Genomic DNA, 17766 nt, shown 5'->3' on the forward strand with positions numbered 1-17766 from the left:
TCATATAGCTACTTTTATTGTGATGATTTATATAAGTATTTGTTTTATTTTTAAGTACCAAAAAAAAAAAAAAAAACTACATCAGAGGAAAAATTGCCATGTCTTAAGGAATAACTGGTACTTTTGGCAAAACTTTTGATTTTCCCCTGGAATGCAGATTATCTTTAGAAAAGATACTTTGCTTATATATCAAAATTATGTCTTATGTTTACATAGTATGGCAACAAAGATAGCAATAAACTGCAGCAACATCAAATGTGTCCTATACTTAGGAGTATAAAACAGTTAAAGTACTCTTAAAAACAATAGTTAATCTTATTACCTGGTCAGCATCAACAAAAATGATTTTGTCCACTGCAAGAGGGAAAAGGACATCAAGGAAAAGAATCTTATAACCCCAAATAATCCGCTGTTTTTCTGTCTGCTGATGAAGCCACCGGGGCCACCTATACTGGACCAGTTCATATTGGAATCCATACTCCTCAGCCATGTGTGGGATCACTTCCTAAAACACACATACAAATCAAAGAATACGTTTAAGGAACAGAAAGTAGTTTTTGTTTCAGAGAAAAATGTTAACATTTTAAAAGTTAGAGTTTACTACAAATCATTACAAATGAATTGGTAAAATGTCTTAAATGGTTGTCTTCTACAACTTATATCTATTAATAAGAAATATGATGATGCTGACAAATATAACTATACATGAAAAGTGAAAAAAAGTGTTAGTCACTCAGTTGTGCCTGACTCTTTGAAGCCCCATGGATGTGTAGCCTGCCAGGCTTCTTTGTCCATGGGATTCTCCAGGCAAGAATACTGGAGAGGGTAGCCATTCCCTTCTCCAGGGGATTTTTCTGACCCAGGGATTGAACCTGGGTCTCCTGAGTTTCAGGGAAATTTTTTACTATCTGAGCCACCAGGGAAGCCCTTTAAAGACATTAAAAAAATTGGTACACTACATTAATTAGCAGGCTAATTAATTAACTGTTCCTCTAGTTTTACTACTAATGTCTGACCTGAAAAACTTAATGTTAGAAAAGAAAGCCTCTGGATCTTGGAACACCTATGAATCAAACACTTCATGCACATGTCCACATGCTGGTTGACCAGAGAGACAGAAGATGTGAAAGGTGTTAAAAAACACACACACACACAAAATGAGTTGTAAACTGATAAATTATATTCTTGATATAAGTATCTGAGATTTATGACTATTTACTTCAAGGATTAAAAACACAACCCCCAATAAAAACCCTGTACATGAGGTCTGAATGGGCACCTTTAATTAGCAACACTCCATGTATGCTGTCGCAGTTCTACTAGGAGATGCAAGCTCTGTGCACACAACTCCATTGGGATAGGAAAAGGAAAGCTTGGTCTGGTCTCCCCTGGATTCTGTCCTACGCCTCTCTTTGCTTTGCTGATTTTAATCTGCATCTTTTTGCTATAAAGAACTATGTGACTCTGAGTGTAACTGCTTTTCTGAGTTCTGTGAGACCTACTGGGTTCTTGAACTTAGGGGGGGTCCTGGATATGTCCAAATTGTGCAAGTCAGCTGTGTAACTTCTGAGTCTTGGTTTTTCCAGGAATAGCACTTTATGCAGAGCAACTGAATAATGGAGGTAAAGTACTCAGAAATGTACCTGGCAATACCAAGGAATAAAAGCATGGTTGGCTGTTTATATTTCTGCTTTCACCACTGGTTTGTGTCTAGAAAGAGAACTCCTTTAACTGCTGTTGAAACAGACCTTGCCAGGAATCTGATTAACAGGAAGAAACAGGGCAAAAAAGATGTCCTTTTCATTATAGGGGACTAGAATGCAAAAGTAGGAAGTCAAGAAACACCTGGAGTAACAGGCAAATTTGGCCTTGGAATGTGGAATGAAGCAGGGCAAAGACTAATAGAGTTTTGCCAAGAAAATGCACTGGTCATAGCAAACACCCTCTTCCAACAACACAAGAGGAGACTCTACACATGGACATCACCAGATGGTCAACACCAAAACCAGATTGATTATATTCTTTGCAGCCAAAGATGGAGAAGCTCTATCCAGTCAACAAAAATAAGACCAGGAGCTGACTGTGGCTCAGATCATGAACTCCTTATTACCAAATTCAGACTCAAATTGAAGAAAGTAGGGAAAACCGCTAGACCATTCAGGTATGACCTAAATCAAATCCCTTATGACAATACAGTGTAAGTGAGAAATAGATTTAAGGGCCTAGATCTGATAGAGTGCCTGATGAACTATGGAATGAGGTTTGTGACATTGTACAGGAGACAGGGATCAAGACCATCCCCATGCAAAAAAGCAAAATGGCTGTCTGGGGAGGCCTTACAAATAGCTGTGAAAAGAAGAGAGGCGAAAAGCAAAGGAGAAAAAGAAAGATATAAGCATCTGAATGCAGAGTTCCAAAGAATAGCAAGAAGAGGTAAGAAAGCCTTCTTCAGTGATCAATGCAAAGAAATAGAGGAAAACAACAGATTGGGAAAGACTAGAGATCTCTTTAAGAAAATTAGAGATACCAAGGGAACATTTCATGCAAAGATGGGCTTGATAAAGGACAGAAACGGTAAGGACCTAACAGAATCAGAAGATATTAAGAAGAGGTGGCAAGGATACACAGAAGAACTGTACAAAAAAGACCTTCATGACCCGGATAATCACGATGGTGTGATCACTCATTTAGAGCCAGACATCCTGGAATGTGAAGTCAAGTGGGCCGTAGAAAGCATCACTATGAACAAAGCTGGTGGAGGTGATGGCATTCCAGTTGAGCTATTTCAAATCCTGAAAGATGATGCTGTCAAAGTGCTGAACTCAATATGCCAGCAAATATGGAAAACTCAGCAGTGGCCACAGGACTGGAAAAGGTCAGTTTTCATTCCAATCCCAAAGAAAGGCAATGCCAAAGAATGCTCAAACTACCGCACAATTGCACTCATTTCACATGCTAGTAAAGTAATGCTCATAATTCTCCAAGCCAGGCTTCAGCAATACATGAACCGTGAACTTCCAGATGTTCAAGCTGATTTTAGATAAGGCAGAGGAACCAGAGATCAAATTGCCAACATCCGCTGGATCATGGAAAAAGCAAGAGAGTTCCAGAAAAACATCTATTTCTGCTTTATTGACTATGCCAAAGCCTTTGACTGTGTGGATCACAAGAAACTGTGGAAAATTCTGAAAGAGATGGGAATACCAGACCACCTGACCTGCCTCTTGAGAAATCTGTATGCAGGTCAGGAAGCAACAGTTAGAACTGGACATGGAACAACAGACTGGTTCCAAATAGGAAAAGGAGTACGTCAAGGCTGTATACTGTCACCCTGCTTATTTAACTTATATGCAGAGTACATCATGAGAAACGCTGGGCTGGAAGAAACACAAGCTGGAATCAAGATTGCTGGGAGAAATATCAATAACCTCAGATATGCAGATGACACCACCCGTATGGCAGAAAGTGAAGAGGAACTAAAAAGCCTCTTGATGAAAGTGAAAGAGGAGAGCGAAAAAGTTGGCTTAAAGCTCAACATTCAGAAAATGAAGATCATGGCATCTGGTCCCATCACTCCATGGGAAATAGATGAGGAAACAGTGGAAACAGTGTCAGACTTTATTTTGGGGGGCTCCAAAATCACTGCAGATGCTGACTGCAGCCGTGAAAGTAAAAGACGCTTACTCTTTGGAAGAAAAGTTATGACCAACCTAGATAGCATATTCAAAAGCAGAGACATTACCTTGCTGACTAAGGTCCGTCTAGTCAAGGCTATGGTTTTTCCAGTAGTCATGTATGGATGTGAGAGTTGGACTGTGAAGAAGGCTGAGTGCCGAAGAATTGATGCTTTTGAACTGTGGTGTTGGAGAAGACTCTTGAGAGTCCCTTGGACTTCAAGGAGATCCAACCAGTCCATTCTGAGGGAGATCAGCCCTGGGATATCTTTGGAAGGAATGATGCTGAAGCTGAAACTCCAGTACTTTGGCCACCTCATGCGAGGAGCTGACTCATTGGAAAAGACTTTGATGCTGGGAGGGATTGGGGGCAGGAGGAGAAGGGGATGACAGAGGATGAGATGACTGGATGGCATCACTGACTCAATGGATGTGAGTCTGAGTGAACTCTGGGAGTTGGTGATGGACAGGGAGGCCTGGCATGCTGCTATTCATGGGGTCGCAAAGAGTCGGACACGACTGAGTGACTGAACTGAACTGAACTGAAGTAAAGGGAAAAGACGTTCTAAATATAAAATGCCACAGACACTAACTGTAGTGCCCGCAGTACCACAGCAACCACACACTGCATGCTATACCAGAGCCTTCACTCTTCTCAGCTCTATCAAACTATTTCCTGTGGTACAGTTTTTGTAAGTTCTGGATACTACTGTTCTTGCCTTTCTTTGTAAAATTATTACAAAAATCTAATTTTTAAAATTAACAAGCTGCACATATTTTTCATTGCCAACTTTTATCATGAAAATCCACTAATCCTAATTTTAAGCTTACTTTAAAATAAACCATGTCCTGTTGTCCTTTTAATCACTGCTTTAAATAAAAGCTGCACAGTATTTTTAAGCCAGATAAAAACTATTGAATACCAAGTTTTAATTGATTATATAATTTGAGTAAATATACATTTCAAAAGACACATTCTGAAAAGAGAAATGTTACATAAATGTTGCAATGATATAAATCATTTACTACTGAAATATTAACCACTCTATATAAAAAATTAAGGTACTTACTTTAAATGTTGGTGAGAGATAATTTTTAAGAAACCAGAACTTCACTGGTGTTTTTGTGTTCCGTAAAACAGAAAGCATCATAATTCTGCATAAAACAATAAACTCACATTAATAAATTCACATTAATAGGGTTACATCCTACTTAAGACATTTAAATAGTTAAAGATATTAACTAGTTTTTCACTATGAATTATGCAGAGATAGAGTGAAGTGTCTTCAAATACTAAGGCTGCTCATCAGTATGTAATGTATAATAATATAATATAGGTATATATATAGATACACATACATATGTTTATCTATATATATATATATGCCTGATATAGACTAAACTGATTGCCTGTTTGTCCTAGATGACAAGAGAAAGAAGTCTGAAACAGTTATTTAGTTTAATTAAAGTCTAATCTTGGCTCTGTGTCATTATCTCAGTCGTGTCCGACTCTTTGCAACCCTATGGACTGTAGCCCAACAGGCTCCTCCGTCCATGGGATTTCCTAGGCAAGAATACTGGGGTGGGCTGCCATGCCCTCCTCTAGGGAATCTTCCCCGACCAGGGATTGAACCCGTGCTTCCTGCTCTGCCGGCAGATTCTTTACTGACTGAGCCACCGGGGAAGCCCTGTGTCATTAATAGTAGGTGTATAAACCTTGAAGGCTGAACAGCCTGTCTATCTTGATAAATTCACTGGATAAGGCCATGCGTTTTGCTATTCTAGACCTCCGCTTGGAGAAGATACAGATGTATCTAAAGTACCATCTTAAAATGTCAACATCTTCAAATATTTTGGAGGCATTTTCTATGATACTTCTATACATATAGTTAAAAAAATAGCCCTTTGTAGTTTGTAAATATTGCTCCCTCTTCTCAGACTCCTCTTCCTTTTTATAAAACAAGGTATTTCTTTACCAGAAAATTTACTATTTTTCTTTTTTTCCTCTCACATCTTACTACAAAATGTGTCCTTAAAGAATATTGACATTTCAAATCAAACTTAAAATTTCACTGTGTTTAGAAAAAACACTTCTCTCATAAATTTAGGTAGAAAAAAAAAAAGCAAGGTGCAAAGCAGTATGTACTGTGTTGTTATTTTGGTAAAAGAGTTAAAAAATATACATTTGAGCTTGTCTATATGTATCTTTCAGTTCAGTTTAGTTCAGTCGCTCAGTCGTGTCCGACTCGTTGCAACCCCATGAATCACAGCATGCCAGGCCTCCCTGTCCATCACCAACTCCCGGAGTTCACCAAAACTCATGTCCATTGAGTTGGTGATGCCATCCAGCCATCTCATCCTCAGTTGTCCCCTTCTCCTCCTGCCCCCAAGCCCTCCCAGCATTAGAGTCTTTTCCAATGAATCAACTCTTTGCATGAGGTGGCCAAAGTACTGGAGTTTCAGCTTCAGCATCAGTCCTTCCAAAGAACACCCAGGACTGATCTCCTTTAGGATGGACTGGTTGGACCTCCTTGCAGTCCAAGGGACTCTCAAGAGTCTTCTCCAACACCACAGTTCAAAACCATCAATTCTTCGGTGCTCAGCCTTCTTCACGGTCCAACTCTCACATCCATACATTACCACTGGAAAAACCATAGCCTTGACTAGACGGACCTTAGTCGGCAAGGTAATGTCTCTGCTTTTGAATATGCTATCTAGGTTGGTCATAACTTTTCTTCCAAGGAGTAAGTGTCTTTTACTTTCACGGCTGCAGTCAGCATCTGCAGTGATTTTGGAGCCCCCCAAAATAAAGTCTGACACTGTTTCCACTGTTTCTCCATCTATTTCCCATGAAGTGATGGGACCGGATGCCATGATCTTCGTTTTCTGAATGTTGAGCTTTAAGCCAACTTTTTCACTCTCCTCTTTCACTTTCATCAAGAGGCTTTTTAGTTCCTCTTCACTTTCTGCCGTAAGAGTGGTGTCATCTGCATATCTTTGGCAGGTATGAAAATAATAACATTGGTTTCCTGTGAGAAAGTGAATTGGGGATCAAGGGAACAGAAGTGGGAGATTTTTTTCACTGTAATTTCTTTCATTCTTTTAAACTTTAAAAATTATTTTCAGACCATGTAAGTGTATTCCTTTCCAAAACATTAGATTAAAAAAGTACCTACCTTAAAAAGCGTTCATATAAATGGCCAGAAGCAACTGAAAAAATGTTTAGAACATCTTTTTCCTTATTATCTTCTTGTTTATGCAGGCTCCTTGTGAAACTTGGAACAAAAAAAAAACTACTGATCATTAGTTTCTTAATACACATCTGCACACTTGACATACCTAAATAAAGTACTGAATTCGATAAGAGATAAAAAACGGGAATGCTTTGCACAAAATGATTGGTTAGTACACTGTAAATAAGTACTTACCCTAAAAATTATGATTTATATTTAAATGTGACAATATAATTTGAAATTTTATGATTTTTAAAAAATGGACAACACAGAATGCAATTATATTGTAGGTTAATGAGATAATACTTTTGAATCTTTGTTAGTTACGAAAGTTATCTTAAGAGCACAGAATGAGTTGCAGCATGCCATGGCCACATGCAATGTATTGAGGCTTTTGTTACGACAGAGGTATTTTTGAAATCTTTTCTCACTGTAAACCCCCAACTAAGAAAAATACAGTTGATTCAGGAAGGGGAAGAAAAAAATCACTTGAAGTTAGGATTAAAACTAAGATATAAAAGTGAAAGCACTCTAACATACATTTATGTATCTGGAAGAGTCACCATCCCCCAAGACTTATCTTCTCTCCAACAAAGCAGTGCTTTGTTTTGGTATCCCTTCTGCACAGTAAGTGGCTATGCCATAGTTTAACAATATCTTTATTCCTTTCTGTCTCTACCTCTGGTTTCAATGGAAGCTCATGAACAGATACTCTTTAAAATACCCAGATTCTAAACAAATCTACATAGAACTCATTTCAAAAGGAGTGAGTTTGAGACTTTCTCGATCAGGAACCAGTTCAACAACATACTGGGACAGTAACATCATTCTTCTCATCAAATAAGAAGGCAACTTACAGAAAAAGAGGCCTAAACTGGGCAAGCTCTTCCTTGTAAACATTTGTCTGAAAGTGAAGGCAGCACAGATAACAGAACTATGTGTTGGAGAAAGAGTTTCTGGGCCACATCACCTGAATGCTTAAAGTCAGCTCTGTTCCTGAACTCTTTAGATGTGTGAGCCGATACATTCCTTTTCTGATTAATACAGGTCCCAACCTAACAATATTTCCCGTAATATTTAACATCTCAGCTAACCTGGGCTACTTCCTGCTCTGTGAGAAACATACCCAATCTTTCTGACTTTAGGTAACCAGGTACCTTCTCTCTCTGTCCATCCTTTAGAATGTATCTTAGCCATGCACTCCTCCACAGTCTTTTCTGAGGTTCTTTTTCTCCTCTGGTTTGAATAGCTCTTTATGTTGATCTGTCTCACAGCTCGTTTCCTATCCTGTATAAGTAACATTTATGTATTTGTCTTATCCTTTCTAGAGAAGATCTGTGCTTAACTTAAATGTTTACCGTGTGGAGGGCTTCCACACATTAGATTCTTGATGAGTCTATAGTTAACGTTAAAACATCCATTAGCAACTACCTTTTAATGGAATCCCACATTCCTCTCTTCTTTTCACCTTTATCGGAAAGGATATCTTCCTTGATTTTATCTGGCTTTTTCCGTACCTAGATAGCACGGTAAAGAAAAACTTTAGAATTTTATACCTAGATAGCACAGTAAAGAAAAACCTTAGAATTTTATAGATTTAAATATTATGCTGCATGGATAGAAATATCTTGGGCGGGTGACCCTTGTAAATCTAAGATGTGGTTTAGTCACTAAGTCATGTCTGTCTTTGTGACTCCTTGGACAGTAGTCCACCAGGCTCTTCTGTCCATGGGATCTTCCCCACCCAGGGATCAATCCTGGGTTTCCTGCATTGCAGGTGGATTCTTTATCAACTGAGCCACCAGGGAAGCCCTAAATAGCTACAGTAAATGAAGCCAAAAAAGATCTTAGTACTTGATAGACACAGTCTGGTTTCAACCATCAGTTCAGTCTCTTGTTTTCAGTTCTTCTGTAATAACCTCCACACTGCTCAATAATGTGCTTACACTTGTACTTATTGATTTATCAACTGTAGATGTCATCTACTGTATATCTGATTCACAGAGTTTAGACATTATTCATTCTTTGTAACAAAAAGATGAGTAGCTTACTTGTATCACTCTTCACTTCCCCTCTTTGTCTGGAGGTTCTAGTAATACTATCTCTATCATTAGTTTTTCTACTGAGTATTTTTGTAACTTTAAGTAATCCTTAAATCTATATTTTTTATTCCAACAAATTCAACACTTTCTCTTGCACATATCCTATGATATGGATACTAGCATTACCTTTTCCCTTTGTCTCACCTTACATTAGCTAAACCTTTACTTTAGCATTGTAAATATGGATAAAATTTACATTTACCTTGATCAATATAACTATCTTTTGCATTGTTTATTTTACAACTTGAAAAATCAATAAAAAGTACATATTGTGACACTGTAAATACTGCTCAATTGAGTCTCAAAGGTTACTACATTTCTTCCAGTTACAATGGTATGACCACCATACTCTTCTTGGCTCACATGGATTCTGCTTTCTCGCGTCAGTAGATAAGTATTTTTTTCTTGGAATTTTATTGTATTTTTCTTGTGGAAAGATATTTCTTATCATATATCTAATATTTTCCAGTTTATTATTCATTGTCTGGAATTCCTATCTTCTTGAAGACATTTTTCTTGGGGCTTAACAATGAACTGCCTCTTTCAAGCATTCTTTGCATTGGTTTTCACATTAATTTCATCATTTCTTGAAATACCCATTTCCCTTTCTTGTTCTTTATTCTCTTTGTGATGGCAAACACCTTCAAGAACAGATGTGAAAGGTAATTTTTCTAAATCTTCACCCTTCAGAGAATATTTGACTAAAGAATCCCAGGTTCAAAATAATTCTCCTCAAAACACTGACGTCTTTGTTTTGTTGTCTTGAAAAATAAAACATCAGATGCTACTGTTAGAGTCATTCTAAGGTCATCGAAGTGACTCATCTTTTTTCTTTGGTAGTTTCTAGGCTCTTGTGTGGGCCATTTCTCACTCATTCTGATCTGTGGAGCCCTTGATGCGAATGTGTTTGCCTCTCTTTACCTGTGTGATACTTTCCCACCTCCATTTTCTGTCCTTCCTTCCTGGAATTCCTACTGGTGAGCTACTGGAATTCATGCGCTGACCCTTTATATTGTTTATCTTTTCTCTTCCCTTTCCCCCATCCTTTTGTGTAATTTGGAAACACGGAAGGTGAACAGATAGAATTGTTATTAAAAAACAAGTGAAGGACCTAGGTATGGTTAGGCTGTAGAACGTATGCTTCAGGCATGGCATGACTATCACCGTCAACAAAGATTTGATGACTTTGGTTAAAGAGTCAGACCTGCTCCATACCAGTCAAGAATAGGTAAAATTAGAGCCAATATGGAGAGTGAAAAAATCCAGCTCATCAAAAAGAAAACTTAATAATTTTCAATGGTCAAAATTCCTCAAATTTAAAACACCTCAAGTCTCCCAGCAGAAATAATATTTTCCTTTCCTGTTTGTAGGGCTAGGATAATACTAGCTGGAATGCTGGTCTTAAAGGGCTTGGGTTAACTTTGTAACTTAAGCAGCTGCTCTGAGTTTATGGGGTTTTCATCTGAAATGATTAGAAGGAAATGTATCAAGGCCAGAATGTAAGTTTCTGCTCCTGAGAAAAGAAGCCAAGGTCAATATAGGAAAAACAGTATCAAAGGTGAGTGTAAACAACATGAATACACTGATCAAGGATAAAGAGCAGAGGTGATAAAGAACAGGTTATTATGTGGGGTGCAAGGCAAATTTTGATTAATTTGGTAATTTAAGATCTATGCAGTATATAAGTTAAGGGTTCTGGTTGCCTACTATTATGCTTCAAATAATACCTATACCTCATTCTGTCTTTCATCACCTTCTTGAACTCCACTTAAATGGATTTTTTTTAATACTCAAAAGTATTTTGTAAAGCTTAATTACCTTACCCTTATGGCAGACATATAAGGAGGATTCCATTATTAACTCTGTATTATAGATAAGAAAAATGAGATAGAAAGAGTTTAAGCAATCTGTCCAACAAGTGAGTGGCAGAGCCAGGTTTAAATGTAACCCTGGTGTCTTAGATTCCGCACTCTATTCTCTATGCCTTTTATATACTCTCTGTTGTATATTCCTCTTTTTCCATGTCTCTGTTGCATATGGGATACTTCTTTTGGTCTGTCTTCCAACTCACTATCTCTTGAGGCCTGTTAAAGCCAAAAACTGAATTCTCTTGTCATTGTATTGCTCAGTTTTAGAAGTTCTACTTAAAAAAAAATCAGATATGCACTTTTTATAGTTTTTTATTCCCTGCAATTGTTTTCATGCTTGTCTTTTATATCTTTAAACACTGTAGGCATAGTTGTTTCAGTGTCTCTGTCAATAACACTGACATACGGAGCATTTGTGTATCTGCTTTCTGTTACTACTGTTTCTGCTGGTTTTGTATATTTGGATATAGTAGTCTTATTCCAGAGATATATGGATATTTCTGTCAGATGCCTGTAAAACCTTATCTATCTAGAACCATTTTAGTACAAATTCAAGGTTCAGGGTTCCCTTGATTGCTTTGTTGTAGTTATTCAAACAATAACACATTGTTGTTGCTAAGTCATATCTGACTCTTTGTAACCCCATGGGCTGCAGTGTGCCAGGCTTCCCTGTCCTTCGCCATTATTTAGATGCTATTAATTTTGGCTAAAAGACTGTGTGGTATGCTTTACTATGGTTCATCCTTCCCCTGAAGCTATAGCCAGCTTATACCATAGAGCATCTTCTAATAGATTACCCACTTTGTAAGGGTCAAGGGTTTCAATTTCTGTTCCTATCACCTTGCAAATTAAATCACAGTGATAGTTCAAGTGAACCAGAATGGACAAATGTTCGAGGGCAACAGCAGCTTTCTTGGGTTATAAGAAGCTTCTGTGCTTGCTCATTTCACTAGGCTCTCATTTTGTTTAATTTTGGTTTTGTATTTCCTTGTTATCATTACTGTCAGCTCCTCATTGCTTTTAAAATGTTAATAAATATTTCACCCAACAATTTTTTGTTTTTTACTGATTTCAAGTATTAAGTAGGTGGGTTCATCCGAAAGAATTAATGCTGCCATCATTAAAAATTTTGCTGGTTTTTGTTTCTGTAAAGGAAAGAAAAATCACTTTGTTTTTCCTGTTGAAATGGATAGCTTTTCAACATGTATTCCTAATCTCATCTCCAAAGCCTAATTTATAATATCAGGCTCACTTGCTTCAGTTATATCTGACTCTTTGTGACCCCATGGACTATAGCCCGCCAGGCTCCTCTGTTTGTGGGATACAACAGGAAAGAATACTGGAGTGGGTTGCCATGCCCTCCTCCAGGGGATCTTTCTGACACAAGGATTGAACCCACGTCTCCTGCATCTCAGGCAGATTCTTTACTGCTAAGCCACCAGTGAAGCACAGTTTATAACATTATTTGGCTGCAAATATAGTAGATACATCATAACTTAAAAAAATTCTTTTCTTCTATGTTTAAGTGTGCTGCTTTCCCTTCATGATTCAATTCTCTTCCTCCTTCCACTGCCAGAGTTTCAATATGACATTTTAGGTAGTAAAACTGTGAAATTATTTGTAAAATAAAAATTAATTGAGAACAAAAAAGATAATTCTTAATATTATGAACAAAGTCTATGAAATGTTTTGGCCTCACACACTTGTACTTCCAGTATTTTGCTTTTGAAGCTGTTTAAAACAACGACGACATCTCCTAGGTCTGGTGGAGAGTCAGTTCCTTCATGCCTAGAAGCATAAAAACATGTAAACGTTTATGCCCAATTTAAGAAAAGACATACAATTATAATCATATAAATCACAGAATAAATTCATTCTGAAATAATCATAAGTATAATCTTATTGGTGCATATGTAATATTTACTGTTTGTATAGTCAATTAAGGTATGCTGCAATACACTATAATTTTCAAAATTACCCAATTTTAACTTAATATAAATAAGAATATACACAAATAACTCACTAAATTTGATATCGCCTAACTCAGAAAAGTAGATTATAGCTTATCTTTAATACTGTATATTAAGATTATCACAAAAGTAATCTTTCACATATTACAATGATCATTAAAATATGAAATATTTTCTAGACTTTCAGTTGTTTACAAAGCGTAACAAAAGGAACTGCACACAACTATTTTACAGTATCTATTAGTCATTTTCAAATACCAAAATTTGAAGCACACTGTTAAACTTATAAGACTGAAAATAAGTCTCTCATGTCCATCTGCATCACTTGAAGATATTTTATATTACACATTATGCATTCCACTGTCAGTTTTCAACACTGCATAAGTCAATCAAATATGACAACTTTGCTCAAAAAATTTTTATAGTATTTTCACTATGAACTGAAAAATGCTACTGTAAAAAACATTTACAATAAAACTGAATTTTTTCACAAAGGAAAAACAACAGATGTCAAATTAGTAGATACTTTGCATTCAGTCAGATTTATAACACACACTTGAAAATTTTTCCAAAATGAAAACCTGGGGATTCTAGGGCTACGCTATCATATGCCTTTGACTCTTACTTCCAGTTCCTCTGATGAGGTACCCAAACCACAGTAGGAGCCACAGCCCTGCCTGGGATTATAATGACTAGGAAAAAAAAAAAAGTATTCCAACTTCAGTTCAGTTCAGTCACTCAGTCGTGTTCGACTCTTTGCGACCCCATGAATCGCAGCATGCCAGGCCTCCCTGTCCATCACCAACTCCTGGAGTTCACTCAGACTCATGTCCATCGAGTCAGTGATGCCATCCAGCCAACTCATCCTCTGTCATCCCCTTCTCCTCCTGCCCCAAATCCCTCCCAGCATCAGAGTCTTTTCCAATGAGTCAACTCTTCACATGAGGTGGCCAAAGTACCGGAGATTCAGCTTTAGCATCATTCCTTCCAAAGAAATCCGAGGGCTGATCTCCTTCAGAATGGACTGGTTGGATCTCCTTGCAGTCCAAGGGACTCTCAAGAGTCTTCTCCAACACCACAGTTCAAAACCATCAATTCTTCGGTGCTCAGCCTTCTTCACAGTCCAACTCTCACATCCATACATGACTACTGGAAAAACCATAGCCTTGACTAGATGGACCTTAGTCGGCAAAGTAATGTCTCTGCTTTTGAATATACTATCTAGGTTGGTCATAACTTTTCTTCCAAGGAGTAAGCGTCTTTTAATTTCATGGCTGCAGTCACCATCTGCAGTGATTTTTGAGCCCCCCAAAATAAAATCTGACACTATTTCCACTGTTTCTCCATCTATTTCCCATGGAGTGATGGGACCAGATACCATGATCTTCGTTTTCTGAATGTTGAGCTTTAAGTCAACTTTTTCACTCTCCTCTTTTACTTTCATCAAGAGGCTTTTTAATTCTTCTTCACTTTCTGCCATAAGGGTGGTGTCATCTGCATATCTGAGGTTATTGATATTTCTCGCGGCAATCTTAATTCCAGCTTGTGCTTCTTCCAGTCCAGCGTTTCTCATGATGTACTCTGCATATAAGTTAAATAAGCAGGGTGACAGTATACAGCCTTGACGTACTCCTTTTCCTATTTGGAATCAGTCTATTGTTCCATGTCCAGTTCTAACTGTTGCTTCCTGACCTGCATACAGATTTCTCAAGAGGCAGGTCAGGTGGTCTGGTATTCCCATCTCTTTCAGAATTTTCCACAGTTTCCTGTGATCCACACAGTCAAAGGCTTTGGCATAGTCAATAAAGCAGAAATAGATGTTTTTCTGGAACTCTCTTGCTTTTTCCATGATCCAGCGGATGTTGGCAATTTGATCTCTGGTTCCTCTGCCTTATCTAAAACCAGCTTGAACATCAGGGAGTTCACGGTTCATGTACTGTTGAAGCCTGACTTGGAGAATTTTGAGCATTACTTTACTAGCGTGTGAGATGAGTGCAACTGTGCGGTAGTTTGAGCATTCTTATGAAGTAGAAATAGTCAAAGCCATAGTGAGCTATCACCTCACTCCTGTCAGAATGGCTATCACAAAAAAAAAGAACACAAGTAACAAATGTCGGCAAGGATATGGAGAAAAGGGAACCTTCTTACGCTGCTGGTGGGATTGTAAACTGGTACAGTCACTATGGACAATAGTATGGAGATTTCTCAAAAAACTAAAAATAGAACTACCATATGACTCAGCAATTTCAGTCCTGGGTATATACCCGAAAGAAACACTAACTTGAAAAGACAGATGTTCACCCCATTGTTCACAGCAATATTACTTATAATTGCCAAGATATGGAAACAACCTAAATATCCCTCAACAGATGAAAGGATAAAGAAGCCACGGGAGTGGAGGTGGGCTGTGTGTGTGTGTGCAGCCATTTAATCATTAAAAAAGAATGAAAAATGCATTTGCAGCAACACAAATGGACTTGGAGGGCATTATGTTAAGTGAGATAAGTCAGACAGAGAAAGACAAATACTGAATGATATCACTTATTTGAGACATCTAAAAAATACAACAAACTAGGGAATAAAACAAAAAAGCAGCAGACTGGCTGATATAGAGAACAAAGCAGTGGTTACCAGTGGGGCGAGGGAAGGAGGGCAGAGCACTAGAGGAATAGGGAAAAAAGTGTTATTATGGAATTACATGAAATTATGTGTGTGAAACTTCTGAAAATTGTAAAGCACTCGAGAATTTAAAGAATCTTTCCATTCAATAAAAAAAAAGCACTAAAAAAGAATTGAGGATTCTCAGCTTTGTGTACTTAAATTATTAAGCATGTTTGCTGAATGACACCATGTTCTAGGCACTATAAGGAATAGGGGAAAAACAATGGAAAAAAGGCACAATAACCCCTACTCCTATATTATCCTTGTTGAGCACACTGCCTATTATAATAATAGGTGCTCAATGAATACTTGCTGAAATAAATGAAAAAATAAAGATATTAAGCCTGGAGAAGGAAATGGCAACCTACTCCAGTATTCTTACCCAGAGAATCCCATGGACAGAGGAGCCTGGCGAGCTACAGTCCATGGGGTCACAAGAGTCGGACACGACTTAGCAATTAAACCTCCTCCTACAGATATTAAGAGGTATAAAAAAGTTTACTAGGTGTTGGCAACCTTTCATGGATTAGAACGTTGTTGTGGAGAAGGGGCTTGCATAACTCAATGAAGCTATGAGCCATTCCCAGGAGGGTCACTTGAGATAGTCCCATCACTTCATGGCAAACAAAAGGAGAAAAAGTGGAAACAATGGCAGGTTTTGTTTTCTTGGGCTTCAAAATCATTGCAGATGGTGACTGCAGCCATGAAATTTTAAAAAGATGCTTGTTCCTTGGAAGGAAAGCTATGACAAACCTAGACAGTAAATTAAAGAGCACAGACATCTCTTGGCCAACAAAGATCTGTATAGTCAAAGCTACAGTTTTTACAGCAGTCAAGTACAGATGTGAGAGTTGGACCATAAAGAAACCTGAGAGCTGAAGAATTGATGCTTCTGAACTGTGGTGTTGGAGAACACTCTTGAGAGTCCCTTGCACTGCAAGGAGATCCAACCAGTCAGTCATAAAGGAAATCAACCCTGAATATTCACTGCAAGGACTGACACTGGAGCTGAAACTCCAATACTTTGGCCACCTGATGCAGAGAGCCGACTCATTAGAAAAAACCCTAATGCTGGGAAAGAGTAAAGGCAAAAGGAGAAGGGGACAGCAGAGGGTGAGATGGTAAGCTAGCGTCACTAACTCAAGGACATGAATTTGAGCAAATTCTGGGATATAGTGGAGGACAGAGGAGCCTGGTGTGCTGCAGTCCATGAGGCTGCAAAGAGTTGGACACGACTTAGTGACTGAACAACAACAGGTGCTGGCAAACTATGGCTGGTGAGCAAAATCAAGTTGGTGGGTGAGTTTTGTATGGCCCCTGCACTAAAAATGGTTTTTACATTTTAAAATGGTTGTTAAAAAAAAACAATATTGGCAAAAATCATATGTGCCTTCAAACAGTAAATATTTACTATTAGTGCCTTATTAAAAAAATATGATATCTGCTTTGTACTAGGTTCATTGATGAGTAGGAAATTTACTGAGACACCAATTCTTATCTATAAAAATGAAAAACTGAACATAATTTATAGATAATGGCTTTTCTAGATAAGACATACATATTATATAATCATTAAACAATAAATATGTTTACAGTGTTAACATGGAAAATTCTATAGAAAATAATAAGTAAAGGAGATAAAGAAAAAGATGTATACAAGACGTATATTAGGCATACCTTTTGTATTTTTGAAATAAAACAATAAGAATAAATGTTACAGTTTTATAAGTAGTTTTTGTTTTATAAAAATGCTACTTGTGAATGTTTTAGCTGTTTTGATGATCTTTGTTCAGTTCAGTTCAGACGCTCAGTCGTGTCCGACTCTTTGCGACCCCATGAATTGCAGCATGCCAGGCCTCCCTGTCCATCACCAACTCCCGGAATTCACCCAAACTCATGTCCATCGAGTTGGATGATCTTTGTTATGTCACACTAAAAACTTTTTTATATATAAAAATTTTAAAGTTGTTTATATAACTCACCCAACTATTTGATAAATATCTTCAGATCTTCCTTGGCGTAATTTCAGTATCCAAGCACCTGGGTTTGCTTTTAATTGAAAATATCCCTTTTAAGATGAGAAAAATATGATCACAGTTACATGAATGAAAACAACATCCAACTGTTCAAGAAATATTATTCATGAATATTCCAACAGTATTCCATTAACTGTGGAATAATTTCCATAAATGAATTCCAAGAAAGATTTTGTAATAACCTATAAAAGCATATTCTGAATGTACGACCCCCTTCATTTT

The 17766-nt window shown here is 37.5% G+C and overlaps 1 protein-coding gene across 1 annotated transcript in view; it reads right to left on the bottom strand.

The window, feature by feature from the left end:
• Positions 1-17766, bottom strand: part of LOC128057624 (UDP-glucose:glycoprotein glucosyltransferase 2-like) — a 141721-nt gene that overhangs the window by 19131 nt on the left and 104824 nt on the right. The window contains exons 29-34 of the mRNA XM_052650081.1: positions 17491-17576; positions 12581-12665; positions 8339-8424; positions 6851-6949; positions 4745-4829; positions 323-505 (exon numbers count right to left, since the gene is read on the bottom strand). Of these exons, the coding sequence (XP_052506041.1) occupies positions 323-505; positions 4745-4829; positions 6851-6949; positions 8339-8424; positions 12581-12665; positions 17491-17576 (624 nt within the window). The remainder of the gene's footprint in view (positions 1-322; positions 506-4744; positions 4830-6850; positions 6950-8338; positions 8425-12580; positions 12666-17490; positions 17577-17766) is intronic.

This window comes from Budorcas taxicolor, chromosome 12 (assembly GCF_023091745.1).
Source record: "Budorcas taxicolor isolate Tak-1 chromosome 12, Takin1.1, whole genome shotgun sequence".
In the NCBI taxonomy this organism is placed as follows: Eukaryota; Metazoa; Chordata; class Mammalia; order Artiodactyla; family Bovidae; genus Budorcas; species Budorcas taxicolor.